The following is a 17,455-nucleotide window of genomic DNA, read 5'->3' on the forward strand; positions in this document are numbered from 1 at the left end:
AAATCCCCGCCGAGATGCTTGAGGGCGTCGAGGGAGAGGCGGGAGGAAAGGAGATGCCAGAGTTGCGGACGAATTAGGGAAAAGATTGATTGATTGAGAGTGGCGATGCTGTGGTGCGAGATCCAGGGGGCGTATTTGTGGTAAGGGTGAGGTTTGTCGTTATCGTTGGAAGAGGCTGGGAGCTGAGAGAGGCGTGTGAGGAGGTGCGTGAGAATTGCTCGCGCTTCGAGTTGCACCGGAGTGAAGGTGGTCTGGCTGGCACGATTAGATGGTGTTGGTGTTGTCGGTGTGCTTGACATCGCGGCAGCTGGAGACATTTGACAACGTGATGGCGTTGTAGGAAGAGGAGAGGAAGCGGGTTCCTGGTAAACCTCCGCTGTCGCCATGATTTATATTCCTTCCCAAGGTTTGTAGAATGATACTTGTTGGTCGCGATTGGATGATGTTTGTGAGGAGTTAGGCAGCTGTCCTGTAGAAGGCTAGCGTCAAGGCACCAACGTGCAGGTGCGATGAAGCTCGGAAGACAGACACAAGCTCAGTACGAGACAGCCGCAGCGGAAATCGTCCCTTACGGAAGATGACAAACTATATCGGGATGCGCAATGTAGTTGTGAAGTGGAACAGTGTAGGTATGTAAGTCAAGATGTCAGCTCCACCTGGGCGATGAGGCTGAAGCTAGCGCCCTTCGCACATGCCATATCGGGCATCTTCTGAGAAAACCGTCGATAACGGCATCTCTTGAGCATAGCGCCTTGACCACTCGGCCATGACGAATCGCATGCAGGACCCCGTGTTCCTGTCGTGATCATTCGCCCGCTCTTGAATAGACTTATGTGGCTTAATATGACCAAGGCTTCTGATCCGTCTTGCAGTCCCTTTGGTATGTTCATCTCGTAAGTGCAATATGTGGGGTGCTGGCATGGTCCACAGTCTTCAGTAGCTACGTCGCATGTCACTTTACGTACTGAGCGAGGCCATTGGAAAAGACTTGTTGCAATTCACGTAAAGCTTTGGCAAGGCGACGATTCTTATAATCAATTGAAGGCTACGCTCATGTTACACCTATACATCACACTATGCCCTCGTGCTATGCTCTTACATCAATACTGTTCGTAAGTGAACTGGTAACACCCGTATTCAGTACACCACGGCCCGTCGTCTTCATATGGTGGCCACTGGTCGGTCCTGAATTTGAGGCCGAGACGTACGGGGTATTGCAAGAAAGTCCCAGGCTCTGCTTTGTCTTTTATAGAGATGTTCTACTCCTCGATCGTCTTGACGCATTCCCATCCGCCGCTGAGCCTCTCCTTCCATAGACTGACCCTGTTGTCGCCGGTGCTGACTGCGAGCGCATTGCCGCTCAGACTCCAGCTCACGCGCCACGCGGCAGCGTCGACGTCAAGTTGGGTGCGCTTCCACTCGCGCAGATCTGATGATGTCCAGATAATGACAGTCTTGTCCTGGGATGCGGAGGCGATGTACGATTTGGAGAGAACGGTGGGGGACCACGCGACGTCGCGTACCCAATCTGCATGACCACCACTGGTGTATAATGTCAGCCAATGCCCCATATCGTCGATTCGCGACCATGACTTACAGCGGTGTCGCGTTCCAGCTGCCGCTCTCAGGGCTGAACTCCCAGATCTTGACCTGGCAGTCGGTTCCGCCGGTGACTAGCCTCTTCGCAGCGCCTGCCTGGTTTCCGCTTGCGCCGATGACCTGTCCCGGCGCATAGGCAGGTGCCCAAGAAACACTGTTTACGCCATTGCCGTGAGCAGGGAAGGTCTGATGTGTCCAGTTGTTGTCCTTGAATTCGAGCACCGAGACGTTGCCGTCAGATGATGCGCAGGCAAGGAGGCAGCCTGCCTCGTGAGGAGCCCATGCGACCATATTGACCGACTGTGTGTGTAGGGCGACCTCGTATATCTTCTGCCAGCTGCCGGACTGCTCGCGCCAGATGAGGACCTTGCCGTCATACGAAGAGGAGGCGAGGATGTTTCCGTATTTGGGGTGTGCCCATGCTACGCTCCAGACGGCGCCCTCATGTCTATGAATGTCAGCGTCGAGTCCCGTACGACCATGACTTCTTCGGGAACGACATACCCTCTCAGGGTCTCAACCAGTGTGTGCTTCTCGCCCTCAACCTCGAAGATCTTGATGGTCTTGTCCGAAGAACACGTCGCGAGCCGCCTGCCGTAGTAATCCAGTACGGCGTCATGCTGTACCTCGTTAGAATCGGTCGGGGGTGGGTCGATGTCGCCCATTGCGCTGGCTGGTGGTGTGGGATGTGCGAATGTGGGGTGAAGATAGAGGCGGATGTGTGTAGAGAACGTACAATCATGTCATCGTGGCCAGAGTTCGCTATAACGTTGGCCTACAGCGGCAGTCGCAAGTTAGCGGACATGATCAGGTTGGGCGCGTTGGTGGGGAAGTGCTTGCCATTTTTGTTGTAGATCAGCTGCGATAGATGGTGGTGGATGAAATGGAGGTCGAGGCGGTGTTTGAAGGCGGCGAGAGAATTGTGTAGGCAGAAGTATGAGCAGGCGCGTCCAGACGTGTCCACAGCTACACAGTGCCCCAAAGTTGGTTGATGCTGCTGTGGCCTCATTGCAGGGGTCTTGATGAGATAAGATTAGATCGAATCCCAATGACGCGCTAGCACAGGCAACACCACCTACGCAGGTACTATGTAAGCATCACATGCAACCACTACCTCCACTCACCACTTATCACTCATCATGGCCTATTCTTCCCCGCGCCACTCGCAAAATTTCTACCAGTACGATGCATCAACCCCTCCACCGCCCCCACCAAAGCCAGGACGGTCAAGTGGGAATGCAACTCCATCACAGGGACCTCCATTACCCCCACCCCCGCCAGGTCAATCATCGTATTCGGGAGATCAACAACAGAGTTCGTATACACAGCAGTACTCGCAGGCAGGTCCCGAACAACCGATGGTTCAACCGCCAGACGATGGCTGGCTGCCTGATGTGCTCAAGGACAAACCGTATGCCAACTCTACGTCGTAGCTAAGCGCACTACTAAGGTATGAGTAGGACCAAAGACCTGTATCATGTGCTTCAGACGCCAGAACTGCAAAATGCTATAATTCACAATCCCGAGACAACACATCCATCATTACCTGCATCTATTGCGCCTCTGCAGGCGCTTCTTGCACAGAATGTAGGGTTGGCAGAGTCACTCAAACAGCTGGAAGCACATGTCCAGCACCAACGAGATAGCACACAATCGCGTTTGTTATCACTTAAGGCTTTGGAGCGTCAGTGGAAGGCAAAGCAGGCTGAACAAGATGAGGCACTGCGAGAGTTCAGTCCGCCAGCACTCTATCAGAGGCTGAGTGCTTCAGTAGGCGAGCAAGAGGCGTTATGTCGGGGACTGGAAGAAAGCTTCCTCGAAGGCGAAGGTTTCGGTGGTGGGGATGCCGTGGCTAGCGACCGCGAAGTGACGGACTTTGTGAGGCGCTTGAGGGAGGGCCGAAAGATCGCCTACCTGCGAGGAGAGCGCAAGGAGCGATGGGATGAAGGCCGTGTCGGCGGCTGGCGATGAGCGCTCCACCTTGAAGTAATTATAAATACTAATATCAGACCACGCACGCAGCGTCGCAGTATGTGTGGAGATGTCAAATTGCCATGGCATGATAGTCATGCGGCGTCGGCAGTCGGGAGCATGCCTGAGAGTCAAGGCATCAGCACATGCGATTCAGGCGGCGAGATATGCAGCCGGCTGTGAATCTAAGATTGCATCTCAGGGGCCTCGTCACCTCCATAAGAAGGATCCTCGCCGTTAGCATAGGCCGAGAGGCTGGACTGGTCGTCATGAGTCGTCGTCGTGAGCACTGTCGTCGTTCGCGGCAGGCGAATATCAGCCACATCCCAGTACAGCTGCCCCTTAGCGTGCTGGCTTCCTCATTTGGATACATCCGTGGTTGTCGGAAAATTGCGCGATGCCAAAATAAAGTCGCATGCAATCCACTGCAAGCCACCCGTTGCGGGTGTCACATGGCAGGGTTGCAGTCGCTATGCACATGGTGACGGCTGGGATCGAGTCTTGGTGGTTCAGCGCCTCATGGAGTGTTTCACGTCGCAGGCAAAGGTGCCTCCGCACGTCACCTGGGCAGCGGGCGTCAACGTCAACTCGACCGGAGCGCGCGACTCTGAGATGTCAACACCCACTCTGCAATTGAGCGTATCCCCGAATCACACTCCGCAACCCACTCCCCACGACGACAGACGAGGCGCCCTCTTGAGCCTCCCCTTAGTCCGCGGCGCCCATTGGCTGGGTAAAAAGTGTACCTGCAGCCATCCTAACCCTAAAAAGCCCCCTGGCGCGGCTCGCTCCACCTCGAGCAGCGCGAACCGCCCATCACGGTCAGGTAGAGCGCCCGAATCGACCAATTCGAGCGCTGCGATCGGCTCAGAGGCCCCTGGGCGCCCCCTTCGCCGGCAGCTGTACCTGGCGAGCTAGGCGGGTCCCCTTTACGAAGAAGCGACTTTTGGCAGACTCTCCACCTCCCTCTGCGCCCATCATTTGTGCACGCCATGTGTATCGCGGGGGGATAATACGAGAATATGCAAGCCGTCCAAGCGTCCCCCGAGGGCGCACATGCTCCCAACGCCTTTGCCTCGCCGCCTCGCCAAAAGGGCTCGTCCTTGGCCTCGATTGCCATCTCGTCCTTTGCTGCTTTTCGGTCCCAGTCCTCGCAACCTGTGCCTGTCGCCGTCCTCCAGTCCCCGGTCCGCAGAAAGCCCCTTCCCGCGAATTCCCCCGTAGTTGGTCGCTTTACTGTCGATCAACAATCTAACATCCCATCCGCTGCTGCACCTGATAAGAGCGTTGATCTCGCTGCTCAAAGAGGACGCGCCCCCGACACCGTGCTGTCGCCGCCAGTCACTGACGAAGACCTCTTCCTGCCCCGGAACCTCGACGAGTGAGTGCCCGATGCGCGCTTTCCTTTTTCATCGCGCCTTCCTTTCATCGACACTTGGCTAACAACACCACCAGCAACCCACATGGAAGGACCCCTCTGACGGCAACCGCACCCCGCCAATTCTCAGAACGTGATCGTGGGAGCTCGCTCTTCGTCGCAACGCGAGCACCCCCGACCGCCCCAACCGCACCGTCTGCCGCGCGGCATGATCGATCGGCCAGCGGCATCCAACTCCAACGTCAGAGCAAGACCGAGGCGCTGAAGGCCTTTGGCATCCGGGGAGCACACGCCCGATCCCCTACCATGCCGAACATGCCCGTGTACAACAACGCATCGCAACCGCCGCCAGACCTAAAACTCGACTTGAACGGTGTCACGGAAGATTTCATGGACGACTACAACTACGGTCCCGAGGACCCTTCACTTACACGCCAAAACACGAAGCCCAAATCACCCAGCGGAGGAGGATTCACCTCTTTCTTTGGCTGGAACTCGCGTCCCCAAAACGAGCCCGCGTCGCCAGCCACAGCCTTCTCAGAACACTCATCACCCGACTCTCCACGCTACAGACAACCCGGCATGGGCTCCAAGTCAAAACCCAACGGCTTAGATATTCCGGCCGCCAATTCGCTCGGCTCGTACTTTACTGTCCCCGGAACTCCACTCCTATCGTCATCGCCCCAGATGAACGCTCACGTAGAAGAGCTGGAGCGCGAGTTGCGCGAGGTCAGCTCCGAGCTTGCTGCCTCGATACAAAGAGAGATGGAGCTAGAAGACGAGGTCGAGCGGTGGAAGGCAGAGAGTTCCACTGCCATGTCTGACAATCGCAGGACTAGCGACTACTACTCAGATTCTGGCACAAGCTCTATCCGCTTCCCGATCAGCGATCCCGAGAGCAAGCTCGAAGAGGTCGAGATGCAACGAAGGAAAGCCGAACAGGCGCGTGCAACAATAAAAATGCAGATGGCAGAACGCTTACAAGATGAGCTGCGACGCCGAAGAGATTTAGAGGAGCAGGTGCAACAACTCGAAGACCAGGTCGGCGACAAGTCAAGGGCTGGCTCAGTAGTTGAGACACCCAAAGTCAAGGAGCTCTCCATGTCGCTTGAGGATGCGAAGAGGCGCTTGGCTGAAGAAAGGCAGGTCAAGGAAAACTTCGAAGACCTCCTCACGGCACTACGAGATGAACTGGAAAAGCATCGCAACGAGGCCGACAACCTGCGCGACGAAGTGGTACCGCAACTCCGGGCGCGGCTTGAAGTGCTCGAAGGAGATGCTGCCGACACAGAAAAGCTCGTGTACGAAACTACTCGTATGCAACAGGAGATTCAACAACTTAAATCCGAGAACGAGTCGCTTGTCAAGCAAAGGATGATGCAACAACAAGCACCACAACAGTCCCGGGTCCAGTCTATCCAAGAGGAAGGAGACCTTGGCCCTTTACCTAACTTACGAGTTGGTCTAACCCGCTCGAACTCGCTAGCCCGTAGCTCCGCTGGCCTCAACTCGAAACGAGGCTCATTATCACGTTCCAACTCTGTCAAGGACAGATCGGGTGATGTATCACCAGTCGGTGCACCGACAGTCAGCAACCCTATGAAGGAGCTGGAAGAGCAACGAGATGCACTCCACAAGGCATTAAAACATATCTTGCAACGGCAAGAGCTGCAGCAGAAGGAATTCGCGCGCCGCATCAAAGAGGTAGAGGCTGAGAGGGACGCTGCTCTAAACCTCACTCCTCGCCGGACTGCGTTCCACAAAGAGGTTACAGTCCTCAGACAGGAAGTCAACTCTTTACGCCGCCGAGCCGACGAAGCACTTGAACAGAAGTGGCAATGCGAGAAGGGTCTTGGTGGACTACGAATGGACCTGGATCGTGCACAGCAAGAAACTGGCTCCCTTCGCGAGCTGCTCCGAGAACACGACATCTCGATACCCGAGATCCGGATAGAAAACGAACCTTTGGCCTTGGACAAGGCCTACAACGAGCTACGAACTACTCATGCCCTTTCGCTTGCTCGCGTTAAGCAACTTGAGTCGAGCGACGGAGATGCACTTGGCGCTGCCGGTGCCGAAGCTGAACGAACTCTGGACCTCTTGAAACAGAGCATTTCCGATGCAGAGGCAGAGCGCGACTATGCGCAGAATGAAGCCGAGCAGTACCGCAAACAGGCTCGTGCCCTTCAACAGTCCGAGATTGAGCACTTGGGCAGAGAACAAGAACTTAGCAAGGAGCTTTTCGCTGCAGCCACCCGCATGGACGAGCTCTCTGCTAAGATCCAGCAGCAACTCACTGCCAACAGCGCTCTCCGCAAACGTCTTACTGACGCGATCATGCGCGGAGAACAGGATCAACGCAGGTCAACAGAGCAAATCATCCAGCTGGAGAAGAGGCTCAAGGCAGCAGAAGACAAGGTCATGCTCGCCCAACAGTCTTCAGAAGACGCTGTCGCGCGCCACGAAGACGAGGTTCAGGCTATCAAGGAGAGCCACACCAACCACTTGCGCCGTGTCAAGTCCGGACTCCTCAGTCCTTCGGCGTTCTCCCCCAGGCTTCCATCGTCCCCTGTCTTCTCGCAACGATCTCCTCGTCTTGACGTAACTTCAAGTGGACCCGCCATGAGCCTAGCTGAAGCCACCAAGACGGAGTCGCTTGAGAAGCGCGTAGAGGAGCTCGAGAGGGCTCTTCGCGATGCCGATCACGAGATGGAGGAAGTCGTTGGCCGCATGAACACTGCTCAGATGGAGGTTGCCGACCTGCAATTCGAGAGGTATGTCAATCCAATACATTGAATAACGAGTACGTATTAACATGTTTCTAGGGATGAGGCTATGAGGCAGACACGAAAACTGCAAGCCGAGATCGTCGCCGAACGCGAAAAGGTCAAGGCTCTGATGGCCACGACCGCATAATGATCGTACCGACACCCGCTGGACTCAACAGCTATACATAATACCTTCCTTTCGACAAAATCCTCGATACCACCGTATCGTCTTTGGGACATCCTTTTTACATCTTCGGCGTTTTACCCAGCTCCCGCATTTACATGGGCCTCACGATCCTACGCATACTACACTTTACTTTCATCCTTCAATATTGTCTTAGTATACTTTTCCGGTCCCAACCGACCGGAACACACTTTTGTTTGACGGACAACGCTTTTTTTGTCGTCAATGTTCTATACCCGTCGATGGTTACAGCGTTTTCTCAGCGCTACACAAACCTTTGCATGGCGGACTTTTTGTTGAGATCTCGGGGGCTTCTGCCTGCTCGTTCTTTTTGGATTGCCCTATGTGACCCTCGCTTAGCGAAGTGCGATGGTAATTGTACTGTAATGGTATAATGGATGATGGTTGGACGTGTTACATCACTTGCGGACTATTGAATGACAACGTGCTTGTACCTCTGAATTTGTTACCCGATGTTGCACAATTGTGTTTTTCGTCGCTTACCCACGCTGCTTCCTCGTGTGGCTGCCTTTGTTTTGTGTAACGTGCGCCTCTTTGGGCGGGAGGTTCACTATCGATAGCTTGATGATAGGTTCGTTATTTCGAGTCCCGGGGTACAGTAACGGCGTGACAGGCTGTCGGATCCGTACCGTCCTGATCCGTTTCGGACAGGCGGCACAAGCAAGGTGAATACCGACATGGGCGAGCACATGCTTCGACTCGGCCGGGTGTGTCTGAGACGCAGGAAGGCGTTGGCATAAGGGAGGCGGAGGGGCAGTGGAGGAAGTCTCATGTTGACTAAACTGCAAGAACATCGTCTACCCAGGTATGTATCGAGATGCTTTTTTAACTTGCGTTCCTCCGGGTCGTATGAAACGTAAGATGGATTGCTGGCACAGTTCCAGGTGGGTGGGGGAGGTGGAGGGGAGGCGGAGGGCGGTAGAGGGGGCCTCATGCTCACTATGCAATGCGATACCATCTACCTAGATATGTAGGAGTATCGAGATGCATTCCCAACTTGCAATCCTCCGAGTCCGTCTGAAACATGTGTTGGGTTGCTGGCACAGTTCCCCGCCCGGTGGTCCCAGCTCGCCCTAAAGTTGTTATCCCTGACCGAGCTACTGCGGCACTCCCCAGCACCTCCCTCTCCTTGCCAGCGCCGCACTGAAGAATCCTCTGCAGTCGCCGTGGACCGCTAAGACGCCCGTGAGAGAACGGCATTGTCACTGTTCCTAATCCAGCCGTCTCCACCGCCCAGACTTGGACTTGGTGTTCCTCCGCTACTTGACACCCAACATCCACCACGACTACACCGACTTCCCCTCCGAAGCGATTGCGGCCGCCACGATGAACAACAACCAGCAAGGCAACCGCCTGCAGCTCAACTTTGGCTTCGGCGGCGGTGACCGAAACAACCAGCAGTACCAGCAGGAAGTCGGCAGAGCATTCCCGACGACGCCCTCGACGTTCCCGCAACCTGTATACCCCAACCAGGCCGGCCAGCAGGAAGTCTGGGGCGCCCAGCAGCAGCAACAGGGCAATGGCTACAACGGGGGCGGAGGCTACTTCATGAATCCCTACCAGCAGGCACAATACCAAGGGCAGCAAGGCAACCTCCAGGCGCCAGGCAGCCAGCGCTTCGACCAGAGCGCCAATGGCCTCGCCCAACAACTGTCGCACCAACACCTGGGGGGCAGCGGTCGCTCTGGAAGCCCCTACGGCCGACAAGCCTCCCCGAACCCTGGACGCCCTCGCACCGCAGACAACAGAGGAGGCTATGGCTATGGAAGCCAGGGCGGCAGCTCAGGGCCCCGACAGCCCTCGCTGTACGATGAAGAGGCGCCGCAACGAAACCCCACCAAGTACACTGAGAATGTAGACAAGCAGGCCATGGTATCCAAGAGTCTCATCAATACATTCTTCAAGGATAGTGTCCAGCGGGCTCGCGACCGGAATCAAAGGTGGGATCTCCAGACTCTTCGCCGAGCATTACTGACCTCGTTGCAGAGCTCTCGAACTCGATGCCCTTATGAAGGAGACTTCCATCTCTGACAGCCGAAAACGGTCCAAGGAGGACAGCATGCGCCGCGCCGAAGTCGAATACCTGCGCTTCCTGCGGACAAAGGAGAAGCCCGAAAACTTCTCGACACTGAAGATTATCGGTAAGGGTGCGTTCGGAGAGGTCAAGCTGGTGCAACGGCGCAACGACGGCAAGATCTACGCGCTCAAGTCGCTTGTCAAGCAGGAGATGGTAGGCAGTCCTCATTCGATACCCACCTGCAGCATTAAGCTCACACGCCACAGTTCAAGAAAGACCAGTTGGCCCACGTACGGTCAGAACGTGACATTCTCGCCGAATCCGACAGTCCATGGGTTGTCAAGCTGCACACGACCTTCCAGGACAACACTTTCCTTTACATGCTTATGGAGTTCTTGCCAGGTGGTGACTTGATGACGATGCTGATCAAGTACGAAATCTTCACCGAGGACATTACACGATTCTACATGGCCGAGATCACGCTCGCGATAGAGGCCGTCCACAAGCTTGGTTTCATACACCGGTATGTGTTTAGTAGTCGGGACAAGACGAAGTTCTAACTCTCCCAGTGACATCAAGCCCGACAACATCCTTCTCGACCGAGGCGGCCACATCAAGTTGACCGATTTCGGTCTGTCGACAGGCTTCCACAAGGAGCACGACGCCAACTACTACAAGAAGTTGCTCGCTGGCGGCGCACACAAGTCGAACCGCGACAACCGACAATCAATGAACCTAGACCAGATTCAACTGACTGTCAGCAACCGTACCCAAATCAACACATGGCGTAAGTCTCGTCGACAGCTCGCCTACTCGACCGTCGGTACACCCGACTACATTGCGCCGGAGATCTTCAGCGGTCAAGGTTACGACTACAGCTGTGATTGGTGGTCGGTAGGCACAATCATGTTCGAGTGTCTGATCGGCTGGCCGCCGTTCTGCGCTGAGGAGCCACACGACACGTACCGCAAGATTGTCGACTGGCCGCGTAACCTGCACTTCCCTCCCGACCAGCAACTCGGCGCCGAAGCTGAAGACTTTGTCCGACGGTAAGCGCCTCTATCCCACACAATCTTCCCAGATCATCCCACTAACTAACACGTCCAGGCTCATCTGTGACGCCGAACACCGCCTCGGTCGCATCGGCGGCGCCAACGAAATCAAACAGCACCCCTTCTTCCGCGGCGTCTCTTGGGACGGTCTCCGCCGTATCCGCGCGCCCTTTGAACCCAAACTGCAGTCCAACATCGATACTCAATACTTCCCCATCGACGAGATTGACCAGAATGATACTTCGGCTGCTCACAGGGCGCAGGCCGCACAGGCAAACGAAGACGAGTATGCAACCAGTCTGCCCTTTATTGGGTACACGTATAAGCGCTTTGACGCGTTCCGCGGGTCGTAGATTGGTGTTTAGCTGGAAAGGTTGATGAAGGATGAAGGAAGAGGGATGGGGGTGTTTAGGGAGGAGTGGTCGGGATTTCTGGGGTCGAGAACTTTCGCTTTCCGTCTATCTGCCGTTCCCTTTTGATAGCATGAAGCCTGGAATGGGAAGGAAAGTGTCCTGGCTGGCACGCACCACTGTCACATCATATCATAACCATATACTACATAAATCTTTGCGCACAGCGCGCGAATGGAGTAATGGCTGGTAAAGGTTTCTTTTGATCCTCTGTCACTAGAGTTGAAGTGAAAGTTGCGTCAAGGATGAAGAATGAAGCGTGTAACAATAGTCATGGTGGCTGACGTACTTTGTGATGGTTTGAAGTCTGGAATTGCTGCTATTATCTCCATACTGCATTCAAATATCCGAATCAAACTCCTGTACTAATGCTTTCTGAGATGTGAAGTTCACATAGCCTGTTTGACTTGTGTTCCTCCTTGTGCAAATGTCGCTGTCATGCATAAACTATCCCGTCGCGGGTTCTCCTACTCCTGCATACGCCTGTTATCCGTGCAGAGATATCGTCAGGCTTTTCTCGTGTCACCGTCTCGCCGTTCCGCCGTGTGGTGTTGTTTCGTTGAAAGAGTTGGGGAGGTGTGCGTTCATCGGGCTTCGAATTGGACCATGCTAGATGTTAAGTTAGCGAGGTTGTTCCTCTATAGTGTGCTGTCCAGGTTTTGTCTTTGTGCTGTAGCGCGACCGACGCATTCCTGCCGCTTCTTGCTTCCTCCTTCTCGCTCCTTCGCGCTCTTCACTCTCCGTATGCGCTGGGTCGCACGCGTCCGCTCTTTTGCCCTCTCCTCTTCTCAAATTCACTCTTCCTCACCCTCTCCCTGCCCGCTCCATCTATAAAGCGAAAGCTTCACTTACCGGTTAGTCCTCTGCTTATAAAGCACACGATGCCCACAGTTCCTGCACCGGATCGGCTCTCCGCGCTTCAGCGGGACGTCCATGTCGCAGTCGCCGCACTTGTAGTGCACAGTGCGCGCGGTTGCGTCGATTTGGCTGACGGTTGCTGGGTCCGTGGTTTGCTGGGGGTTGTAGGCGGTCGACATTTTCGCGGTGGTGTTGCGTGGGATAGAGTTTTGGGTGATTGGGCGTTTAGCAGTGGGTGAAGTTGAGGGAGGGTGAGGTATGTGGTGTGAGCGTTGGAGGCAGAAATGTTTAGGTTGCGATGATGGTTTGCGCCGAAAACCGAGGGTCGCGATGGCACGTGCTTGGGCTTATCGATAGTGGACCTCAATCTTGATCGAGACGCGTCCATGACCAGCCACCACTCTCCCCGGCATGGATCAAGGCTGAACCGCTGGCATGCTTCCGACTGTCGCTATATCGAACCGAGACACACCTTGTGAATCGTATCACAGAGAGTCCTCCCTTGGTGACCTCAGTCATTCGGGTCTTCACGCTGTCTCGGCTCCTTCCATCCAGACCTTCGCACACGCATACTCCAGGATCTTCTCCAATTTCACCTCGACAATATGGCTCGTGAGCACAGCAAAAGAAAAGGCACGAGGATGTGGTTACCCCGCCTCGTTGTGGAGGCTAATCAGCGCCTCCATGCGGCTGAGGGCTGAATGATGCAGGACTGGCCTCAACCGAACTAAGGTGGTGACTACTTCCGCAGCATATATCTTCACGCCCTCAATCACGATTTCTGGGGACATTCAGCAATCTCTCGGATTCTCAACCCCACTCCAAACACTCGTAGCCTCGCGCTCTCTGCCACTACGCTTGTCACTTCTCATCATGGCACCAACCATGGCCCTCGACTTTGCCGCGGCGGCTCCTCTGAAGCCGGAGATTCGACTGGATAATGCTTTGAAAGATTTTGAAGCAAGCCTTTCGAAAGAACAAAAGCGCACGTTTGGGACCCAGAAGGAACAAACAATCAAGTCTCCCCCTGGCCCCAAAGACGTTATGCGAATCACCGCAGGAATTGACACTTCGCGAAAAGTGGGAGAGCGTTGCTTTGGACCTCGGTTTTCCAAGTTTCTCCATGGAGCGCAAGAGTTTGCTGCTATTGGCGATGTGGTTGTAGGCAGTTCCCAGAATGTCGCCGCGTGTGGTGTATGGACAGCGATACGGATGACCTTACTGGTACGTGTGCGTCTTGTACATCGATGTTGTTCGCGGACTCGGATTCGGATTCGTTGTCGAGGCCTGAGAACCCATTCCTCAGTACTTCTTGCATTACAGAGATCAATCTAACCGCTTGATGACTTTAGGCGGCTACTGCGCGTTCGGAGTACATCGAACGTTTGTCTTCCCTTCTTATGGAAGCTGGCCATTCGACCCAACAACACTCAAATTTGGCAGCGCTGTATCCTCGCTCAAAGAATCTGCAAACCAACATCATCGAGTTCTTTATAGTTGTAGTACATATATGTCTTCGATTTCATCGGTATACACAGAAGTCTGGGCCGGCCAAGTTCGTATCTTCGCTCAATGATAGCGATATCGAAGAACTGCGATCAAGTCTTATAGCCTGGTCAAAAGCGATTCAAGAAGAGATCACGACCCTCGTCGCACAAACGATAGAAACAGAAGCTAAGAATAATTCGGCCTTCAGAGCATTGATGAGCTCCAGCTTTAAGAAAGCTTCTGAACGGCAAAGGCAGATTGCTCTTCGAAAGATTCGGAATCGCTGTTCAACCTACGACTACGAGACTCCATGGAGACAGATCCGCAAAGCTGGGAACACCTGCCTGTACAAGGAGTTGCCTCAGTACAACCAGTGGATAGTGGCACCAGCCTCAAAGACCCTGGTTCTGGTTGAGAAACTGGGATATGGAAAATCTGTCACGCTTGCGAACATGGTGGATGATCTCAACTTGCGCATCGACCCCAAGACTTGCGGACTCGCATACTTCTTCTGCCGACACGATATTCCTGAAAGCAAACACGCAGAAACGATCATGGGCGCACTCCTACGCCAGATCATCAGCCCACTCGAACATCTCCTCGATGAATCTCAGGTTATGAATTTATATGATCTTCCTCAGCCCCTTGGTCTAATGCGTCACGTTGTCCCTTCTGGATATGTCTTGTATATCATAGTCGACGGTCTGGACATATGTTCTCCCTCAGAACGAAAGACGGTCACAGAGCAATTGGAGCTTATGGCGACGCATTTCAACGTACATATCTGTATCTCTCGCCGCCTGGAACCTGATACCAAGTTGCAGTCTGAACATGATACCGACCAGCAATCTGAACCTGATACCGAGCTGCAGACTATCGCTAAAGACTTCTCGAAAGCCACTGTTATCCGGCTTCCCAATAACGATTCGGATATTGAGACGTACGTCGAAGCGCAATTAGAGGCCGCTATATTGAAAAAGAAGTTGGTCTTGGGTGAGCCCGCTCTCATTCTTGAGATCACGAATGCGCTATTGGACGGCTCGCAACATATGTTTCTCTGGGTTGCTCTTCAGATCCAGTCGCTTTGCATGATGCAAACCGATCACGACATTCGAAGAGCGCTCGTCAATTTGCCCAAAGATCTTCCAGAGATCTACAGCCAAATACTACAGCAAGCAAACTGTCTTAACCAGGCGCTACGATCGAACATATTCAAGCTTATATTGGCTGCGAGACGGCCACTCACGCGTCTCGAAATGCGAGAAGCACTAAGCGTTATCCCAGGCAACACTGCATGGGACCGTTCCAAGCTTCTTAATAGTGTTGATCCGTCACTAGCGAGTTGTGGGTGCCTTATTACCGTCGACGAGGAGGAACATACGATACGTACAGTTCATCCGAGTGTGAACCTGTTCTTGCTCCAAGACACTACCACCACCCCAGAAATGGTTCGCGGAATCCATTTCACAATGGAGGAAGCGCAGTCACTGATGTCATCGATCATTATCACATACCTTGGTTACGGCATCTTTGGCACGGAGCTTGCTCTTCGCCCGCATGTAATCAACGTAGGAGCATTGCCAGACCATGTCATGGAGTCTACGAAACATGCAGAGAATGGTCTCTTGGCTGCGACTCTGAAGATATTGCGGTCACGAAAGAAGACTAAATTTGATGCTTCGCACACCTTCGTTCCAAACCTCAGGTCACCTAGACCGCCGACCATGGATGACTTCCTCTTCCAACATTACGCAAAGCCGTACGCACTGCAGCATCTCTCAGATCTCCCTGATGTATCCCGCGCTAATCCAGAGAGCCTGTTGAAAATGCTGAAGAATGGCGCAATAGTCATCAAATCTAACGAAGAGGCCATTGGAGTGCTGTAGCTGATGCTCTAACCGCCTAGAAGATTAGTATATTATACTTGCGATTTCTTTTATTTGTAAGAGTATCTTTTTATTAAAGTTATTAATATTATAAAAGTTATAAGTAGCTTATCTTACTCTACGTTACTATAGTACTATAAGATAAAGTAGATAGTAACTAAAAAATAAAAATACTATATATAAATATAAGTTAAAGAGAAGAAAATATAAAAAGTAACTACTATAAGTACTACTTCTTAATTATAATATATATATAACTATAGCTACTAATATAATTACTATCTTTTATATAAATACTTAGCTTACTTTTAATAGTAAATTACTACTACTTAGTATCTTTTTATAACTTTTAGCTTTCTTAAAGTCTACTATTATAATTAAGAAAGTAGTAAGATTATAAGCTACTTATTACTAACTTATTATTATTTTTAAAAGTAGTATTTTTTTTTAAAGCTTAGCTATACGCTAAATAGTTATATAATACTTAAAAGTATAGTTTTATTCTTAATAAGTATTAAAATATATAAATATATACGCTAAGAATACTAATATAAATATAAATATTAAGCTAATAAGCGCGTGTAATTAGATTGTAATTCTCTTATAGAGTTCTCTTATAAGATATTTAGTATTATAATTCTCTTGTAGAGTGTTTAGTGTTAGAACAGCTACTTTGTAGGCCTAAAAGATTTAGAAGCTTTAACTACCTTAGAGGTAGTAGCGCTAAGGCTCTAAGCCTTAGCTTACTTAACGCTATACTTCTAAGAGTAAGTAAAAGATTTAGTTATACGTTCTTTAGAGTACTAGTGATAGTTCTTACCTTTTTAGAATTAGTAGCTCTTTAAGCTATAAGTGTTACTACTTAAGATTTAGATTTCTGCTTAATAAAATATAAATATAGCTAATATTTATAAGTATAAACTAAGTAGCTAAGAACTTCTTAATTACTAAGAAAGTAGTAGTATTAAATTTTATTTAGTAACTTTAACTACTTAGTATTTAGCTTACTTAAGTAGAGTAGAATATTTTAAATAGTTAGTTTATAGATATAGACTAAAAAGCGTAAATATTAGCTATTTTAGTAGATTATAAGATTATTATAAAGAATAAAGATAAAAATGCGTAGAGGTATTATAGTAATAGCTAAGTAGCTATTATAAGTAATAAGTTGTTTAGTTAATTATTTAGATTATCTAGGTTATCTAGTGCTAGTACATTAAATGTAAAGTCCTGGAAGATTAGACGTTGTCACCTTCATCAACGAGATAGGCTTCGACGCAATGCACGGTACATCGGATGCTTCAATAACTCTGTCTGCCCAGCTTTTCTTTTCGGCCATAGCCAATGGTCGTACGCAGGCGATCAAGTACCTAATGGATTTGTACTGCCCAATGATCGAGCGAGGGCCCGATTCCACGCAACCCAACGCGAATCTTGCTTTCCTCGCACTCTGGAGACACTACGTTCAACAGGCATTCGATCCACATGCGCCCAAACATGAGTTCCTCGGAATTCATCCCTTAAAACATGCTATTGAGCGTTATCAAACCCGCTCGTTGGAGACTCTCTTGAGCTATGATGTCCATGATATCAACCACGGAGGCAGCGCCCTGTGGATGAAGCCTATCGGCCAAGCCGCAAGGCTGCAGAACATCGGGGCCCTGAAAATATTGCTCTCCGCAGAGCACAGAGGGAAATTAAAACTGACGCTAGAAGAAGCCGAAGAGTTAATGGATCTCATCGAGCCTATAGCAGACAAATCTGTTCCTTCGTTACTAAGCTGCATCAAAGCGATGCATCCGAATGCATCTTACGCAAATGGT

The 17,455-nt window shown here is 51.7% G+C and overlaps 6 protein-coding genes across 6 annotated transcripts; 4 read left to right on the top strand and 2 right to left on the bottom strand.

The window, feature by feature from the left end:
* Positions 1–1,259: 1,259 nt before the first annotated feature.
* SEC13 (GTPase-activating protein S13) lies at positions 1,260–2,264 on the bottom strand (the record flags this gene model as incomplete). The annotated part of the gene is made up of 3 exons (XM_049348404.1): positions 1,260–1,542; positions 1,598–2,047; positions 2,104–2,264. 3 exons carry the CDS (start codon positions 2,262–2,264, stop codon positions 1,260–1,262), a joined length of 894 nt encoding a protein of 297 aa, XP_049194475.1.
* A 693-nt stretch (positions 2,265–2,957) lies between these two features.
* On the top strand, positions 2,958–3,570 carry J4E93_010526 (uncharacterized protein; the record flags this gene model as incomplete). Its single annotated transcript, XM_049348405.1, has 2 exons — positions 2,958–3,010; positions 3,060–3,570. 2 exons carry the CDS (start codon positions 2,958–2,960, stop codon positions 3,568–3,570), a joined length of 564 nt encoding a protein of 187 aa, XP_049194476.1.
* Positions 3,571–4,592: 1,022 nt separating this feature from the next.
* Positions 4,593–7,864, top strand: J4E93_010527 (uncharacterized protein; the record flags this gene model as incomplete). Its single annotated transcript, XM_049348406.1, has 3 exons — positions 4,593–4,951; positions 5,026–7,722; positions 7,774–7,864. The coding sequence occupies 3 exons, from the start codon at positions 4,593–4,595 to the stop codon at positions 7,862–7,864; spliced, it is 3,147 nt and encodes a 1,048-aa protein (XP_049194477.1).
* A 1,383-nt stretch (positions 7,865–9,247) lies between these two features.
* COT1 (Cobalt uptake protein cot1) lies at positions 9,248–11,343 on the top strand (the record flags this gene model as incomplete). The annotated part of the gene is made up of 5 exons (XM_049348407.1): positions 9,248–9,861; positions 9,908–10,151; positions 10,205–10,461; positions 10,508–10,987; positions 11,046–11,343. 5 exons carry the CDS (start codon positions 9,248–9,250, stop codon positions 11,341–11,343), a joined length of 1,893 nt encoding a protein of 630 aa, XP_049194478.1.
* An 851-nt stretch (positions 11,344–12,194) lies between these two features.
* J4E93_010529 (uncharacterized protein) lies at positions 12,195–12,437 on the bottom strand (the record flags this gene model as incomplete). Its single annotated transcript, XM_049348408.1, has 2 exons — positions 12,195–12,228; positions 12,253–12,437. 2 exons carry the CDS (start codon positions 12,435–12,437, stop codon positions 12,195–12,197), a joined length of 219 nt encoding a protein of 72 aa, XP_049194479.1.
* Positions 12,438–13,411: 974 nt separating this feature from the next.
* J4E93_010530 (uncharacterized protein) lies at positions 13,412–15,632 on the top strand (the record flags this gene model as incomplete). The annotated part of the gene is made up of 2 exons (XM_049348409.1): positions 13,412–13,419; positions 13,838–15,632. The coding sequence occupies 2 exons, from the start codon at positions 13,412–13,414 to the stop codon at positions 15,630–15,632; spliced, it is 1,803 nt and encodes a 600-aa protein (XP_049194480.1).
* Positions 15,633–17,455: the final 1,823 nt, after the last annotated feature.

Source organism: Alternaria ventricosa (genome assembly GCF_023758065.1).
Source record: "Alternaria ventricosa strain BMP 2768 chromosome Unknown scaffold_31, whole genome shotgun sequence".
Classification (NCBI taxonomy): Eukaryota; Fungi; Ascomycota; class Dothideomycetes; order Pleosporales; family Pleosporaceae; genus Alternaria; species Alternaria ventricosa.